The sequence below is a fragment of the Rhamphochromis longiceps genome, linkage group LG5, assembly GCF_057381845.1.
Source record: "Rhamphochromis longiceps isolate RC_006_pf linkage group LG5, R_longiceps_female_GT1.1, whole genome shotgun sequence".
NCBI lineage: Eukaryota > Metazoa > Chordata > Actinopteri > Cichliformes > Cichlidae > Rhamphochromis > Rhamphochromis longiceps.
Window position 1 is genome coordinate 24,996,651 of NC_140561.1, and position 6,000 is coordinate 25,002,650.

Consider the following 6,000-nt stretch of genomic DNA (forward strand, 5'->3'; position numbering starts at 1 on the left):
CGATCCATCACCAGCAGTTGCCAGAGATGCAACAAAGACATTCTTCCCATCATCCCTTGTTGTCACTGATGGGTTAGCAGAAATAACTACCAGACCCTGTGCCATTTTTTTTTTTCCCCCTCCTTTCTCTTTTCCTATTTTTTTTTTCCTCATGTTCAGCAGCGGGGAAATGGAGTCTCCTCGTGTGTGTCTGCCTTCATGTTTCTTCATATGACACACAGAGGCACTCTGCTTATGAAATTTTAATGACTCGATTGTAACAAACACTGCAGATGTCATTGTGTGAAGAAGCTATTGTGCTGTCCACTGGCAGACTGCCAGACATTTCACCTCCATTTATCCCAGCTGATATAAATACGGGAGAACTGGAAAGTTGCCCTTCCCTCTCTTTCCTGAATTTGCTTCATATAAAAGAGGGCAAAGAGAACAAGATGTTATTGTTTGGCCTGAAGTGCTTCCCTTATAACTAAACGTTTGCAGACCCGCCTCCTACAGACGAGCAGGGCTGTGAGCTGAAGCTGCTCCTCCCATCCCTGTAATTACTGCTTCTTCTCTTTACATGGTCGCATCCTGTGCAGACTCATGAGAACACTTCATTTTTGAAGTATATGATGTATACAAGAATGTAAAAACACATTATGAAGACGACATCACAGTGTACGCACACTCACATGCACACGGGTCATGTTCCTGAAATAGGAGTTGAGCTGCAGTGGGGTGTGCCATATAATGACAACCCATTACTCGTCCTCTACCACAGGCCAGGGCTCTGGTCACCTTCTCCAATTCTGGCAGCAATTATACATACATACTGTAATGTTGTTTGGGTTAAGTGCTTGGTTTTCCCAAAAGATAACACAATGCCTCTTACTTTAACTCAGTAGTAGCTTGGAGTGCAGACATTTTAGGATTTATTTGTCCGTTTCGCTTCTCTTCTGTATGGCTATTGAAAGAGCCAACCTTGACCAGAGTCTGCTTTGCAAAAAAGAAATGTACAACAAGAAAGTTACGTTTCATGGTTCAGGCACACTAAAGCGCCTCCTAGTGAAAATGGCTTCTAGCACTAGGAAAAATCTGGTTTCTCAGACTTGGTGATTGCATTCAGCCCTCCTTTGGTGGCCAATCAAATGTAGCTGCATTAAAGACTTACAGTTATAAGGCAATTGGAGACAGGTTGCTTCCCATCATGTGACCTGTGCAAACAGTCACACCCCAACTTGGACTCACTGCAGTCTCAAACAGATTGATGAAGGTTTGAAATTAATTGACGTCTAATTTACAAATCCAGATAGATTGGAGGCAACATGTTAGCAATCTGAGTAAAACCACACTGATCAGCGCAACCTGTCTGTGACATGATTACTTAGAATTGACATTTTGGCCCTATTCAGTCACAAACTGTTAGCAGACTGATTGCAACTCTTTGAAAGTGGTCTGTAAAGCATTCATATCAAAGGCAGCGAGATCCCAGGGTCACTGCACATGGTCACAAAAGTTTTCTTTAGTGGGACATTATTGGTCAAACATCGGCATTGACCAGCTTTGTTGAATTAACAGCGATTAGCATCTGAGCAAACCAAATGATTTTGGTTGTCAGCCACATTCACAGCTGCTGCATTTCTAACTAACTGGTTCATTAAATTTTAATTCCACAGCTTGGTGAGTGTGGATTGATAAAGTTTATGAAACTGGTATCTCTGGGCTTTCACTCAGATGTTAGAAAGATTCCACAAAAATTAAGCCCCCGAATCATTTTTAGAAACTAACTTATAAGAAACTCAATAATGATAATAATAATGATCATGATGATGATAATAATGCAAACACTAGAGGTTCAATTCGCCAAATAAAGGCAAACAGAGAAATTGTGATTTATCCCAGATTGGCTGGTTGTCATTGTTACCATGGACAACATATGGCCACGTTGTTGCAGTATCAGTTACCCTCCAAAATCATGCCCCTAATTACAATATCTGCTGTCACCATCTTGTGCCTTTAAAAAACAGCAGCAACCACAAATCCTGAAGACAGTTCTTCATAACTCTGCCTGGAGGTTTGAGCTTGTTGTCATGCAGCAGAATAAATTTGGGACTGATCAGAAGCCTCCCTGATGGATAAGAAGGATCTGAAGTTTTAAGCTTTTTCAAAACTGTTTGCAAAGTACTGCAAATCAGAATCGGAGCATGAAGCCGAAACTTTTGTTCCAACTTTCAGTTTGTGATCGAAATGATGAAATCGATGGTAACTTTTCTGTTTCATCACCCTGACCCCACCTCTCCTACAAAGTGACCAGCAGTCTTCGAGTTTTCACTCACTGCCTCAGCACAAAACTGTTCCCGCAGCGGCAGCATGATGGAGCAAACGGACTTGCTGAGAATAACACTGCTGTCCTTGCTTTTCTGTCTGGCTAAGCTGAGTCATAACATATTAATGTGTTTGTTTTCTTTCTTTTTTTTTTACTTTTTGTTTTATTTGTCATTGTTCAGTCTCTTTTCAGGGTTAAATCTAAAACTAAATTAAATGTTCGCTCTTGTTCATTTCTTTCTTCAGTGCCAGCAGCTTTGACCCTCGACCCCATCACAGCCCACCAAAGACTGATTCTCTCAGACGACTGCACCATCGTGGCCTATGGGAATCTCCATCCACAGCCTCTGCAGGACTCCCCTCGGCGCTTTGATGTCGAGGTGTCCGTTCTGGGTGCAGAGGGCTTTTTGTCTGGCGTTCATTACTGGGAGGTGATGGTGTCGGAGAAGACGCAGTGGATGATCGGCGTGGCCAGCGAGACAGTCAGTCGCAAAGGCAGCATCCAGATCCAGCCGAGCCGCGGCTTCTACTGCATCGTTATGCACGACGGGAACCAGTACAGCGCCTGCACCGAGCCCTGGACCCGTCTCAATGTCAAGAGCAAGCTGGAGAAGGTGGGGGTGTTCCTGGACTACCCCAAAGGCCTCCTCATCTTCTACAACGCAGACGACATGTCTTGGCTCTACACCTACCGAGAGAAATTCCCCCCCAAGGTCTTCCCCTACTTCAGCCCTGGCCAGAGTCACGCTAATGGCAAGAATGTGCAGCCACTGCGAATCAACACAGTACGCCTTTAAGAGCTGCTCGCCTCTGTGATCGCAGTTGTCCTGACAGATGAATCTGTCATTGATGAATCCACGGGTTTCATGTGTTTCAAAAGATGTTTAAGAAGTCACTTTCAAAATGTTAAATAGGGTGTTTGAAATACTTATTTCCTTCAGTTCGGTGTTGGAATTGTGCTCGATGTTGCTCTTAAAACTAAAAACTTCATTTTTTTTTTTCTTCTCCTTCTTCTTCTCTTTTTGACTTGAAGTGACTGTACAGGTACAACCTGCTGTTGAGCCTCATTCTGCATCTTTCATGAAAAAGATGGCATTAAATGGAGATAGTGGGGACCCCTGGGCTTATTTTGAGGTCTGTGGCAGCAGAAGTTATCCTCAGTTTTAAAGTAACTGTCTAAGGCCCGCCTTGCACACTCCCAGGGGGCTCTGCTCTCTGTATCAAGCTTCAGGCTTTTCAGACTTGACGTCCTTCTCTCTTTCCCTCCCTCTCCCTGTCCAAACAAGTGGACAGTGGATACCAGTCACTTGTCTTCTCTGCGCTGTACAGTTGGCTTAGCTTTGTCTGTGGAATGTGATTGACAGCATTTGGCGCCTATTTTGGCTTTTGATTGGACAGCGATCTGCTCGTCAAGTCTGCTGGCACTTTTTTTTTTTTGACTTGTCTCTGAGACCATGGGTAGTTCCTTCTACATCCATGTGTCTGTACAGGTTTTATCATTGTGTAGAAAGCTCCAGTTCTGTGTGCACCAGCACCTAAATGAATGATTATAGAAGTCCATAGGCCGCTGAGGTGATGAGGTTGTGCAGACATATGCTGCTCATTGGTGGAAATTAATACGTGTGTGTGTGTGTGTGTGTGTGTGTGTGTGTGTGTATAAAGTATCAGTAGTTTAAAAAAACTCATCATGCTGGATCATGTTTAAGTTACACAACGCCTGACGTTTGATCATTTGTCTTGATGTCAAAAACATTTGTAAATCATACTGAACTGAACAGAGACAAATGCATAAATTCTCAGATGTGAAAATCTGACCATTATAGATCAGTTCTGAGACCAGTTGTTCGCTTTGTTATTCTAAATCCTATCATTTGTGTAAACTGTACATTTTAGGAACTTTTAATTATCAAATAAAAGGTGATGGATGGATGAACGCGAGCAGTAATACGATATTTCCTGTGACTTGCATTCCCAAAGCTGCTGCCGCCGCCGTCGCTGTGATTAGAATCACTGAGAAGTCCTCAGAGGCTCACTTGTGTTTTTGACACGTGCCTCAAGTGCTCTTGTTTATCATTAGTTAAACACAAGTCGAGCAGAATCTGCTCTAAGAGGCTCTTGTCCCTCGGCCAGTTCCGGCACACTGAGAGACGCGTGAGGCGCTCGGAGGGGATGTTCACGGGTGTGTTTGTGCAGCCTGCTGCAGCTATAATTTTAAATCCAGCTTTGGTTGTGGTTGATAAACACCCATCTGGCCATCCAGGCATACCCACGGAGCGGCCAAAATGTTTATTGCAAAATACCCTGCTATCAAGCAGAGCTTAATAGATTTTTCTTCTGCGGGAAATCTACAAATGAACAAAAAAAAGGATCAGTTTGACCTTCCATTGCCTCTGTACACATTTGCATTTGTATGTGTGTCCTCTTGTTTTGTCCGTGTAAAAGAAAAATCGGGGCAGTGCCCCTGTTTTTGTAGGATGTGATTGCAGTATGACGCAAACTAGGGTCAAATTTTGTGACTCTGCAGATGACTCTGTGCGCTTGTCTTAGCTTGCACAGATCTGCAGGGGCCTGCGAGTTATTCACCAGTTATCTGATGTGGCTGAGTAACACCTGACACACCTCAAATACCCAACAAAAATGCCCCCAGATAACACGGTGGGTTATTTTTCTCTCTTCGATCTGTTATTAGGGAAAACCTCCTTGGAGTAACCCCCCCAGGTTAAAACAAAACTTGACCCCAGTTTGTTGCAGACCCTTGTGCTGTCTGCTTCATTAAGACTTTATGTTAAATATTAAGAAGGAGATTATTGTGAGGTGATGTTACTGGTGACAGTGATGCAAATGGTTAAAATGACGATAGTATCTATGACACTTTTAATGATAATTATGATGATTGTGTCTTTTGATGAGGGGCCCCCTTGCGTCATTGTGTGAATATATTCTAGTGAGCTTTTGCCACTGGAGGTTTGTGGGAAATGTTTTAATGTACAATAAATGACTGTGAAAAACCCCACTGTCTCATTAACTTTGTTTTGCTGGTGCATCAGCAGCAACTCCACAGAGCAGTCCGGTTCATTTTTCTCATAATACCAATTCGGAAAACTGAAGGCTGCTCATCTGCACACCTCAGTGTGCCACAGAACAGAGTGTTTAATAGAGAACTTACATAGCAACTGCAGCTCAAGAAATCAGTGGATCAGAGAATTGATCCCCGGCTCCTCCAGTCCGCAAAACATAGTGTCCTTGGAAAAGATGCTCTAAGAAGCTGCTGTAAATACTTCTTAGAAAGCGAAGGAGTGGGTGAATGTATGTTGTAGTCTAAAGCACATTAAATGATCAGTAAGTCTAAAAAAGCAATACATAAATGGACTCTATTTATCTTTTGAGTGCCAACATGTCATCACGCATGACTAGTTTTCATTTTGGAGGAGAGGTCATCAATCTTAAATCTACTTCTTAACTTTATTATTTCTTCTTTTCTTTCCTTGTTCCCCCTTCTCACATTTTCTAGAAAAATAGAGCACAGCTTTATCTCAGGGTGTAAAATCAAAACATTTAGTCTTCACCCAAACCCAGCCTTAGTGCTCTTTTTGTGCAGCACCACCTGGCGTTTAACTTCACCTTTTATTTGTGCTGTTTCCTTTGGACATTGAAGGGTAGCGGTCATCTATTCCTCCATCTGTGACGATCTGTCAC

General features: G+C 42.9%; 1 protein-coding gene across 1 annotated transcript in view; it reads left to right on the plus strand.

The window, feature by feature from the left end:
• trim62.1 (tripartite motif containing 62, tandem duplicate 1) overlaps window positions 1-5,309 on the plus strand; it is a 35,299-nt gene extending 29,990 nt beyond the window's left edge. The window contains exon 6 of the mRNA XM_085406809.1: window positions 2,551-5,309. Coding sequence (XP_085262935.1) covers window positions 2,551-3,101 — 551 coding nt within the window. The 3' untranslated portion in view covers window positions 3,102-5,309. The remainder of the gene's footprint in view (window positions 1-2,550) is intronic.
• The last annotated feature ends 691 nt before the right edge of the window (window positions 5,310-6,000 follow it).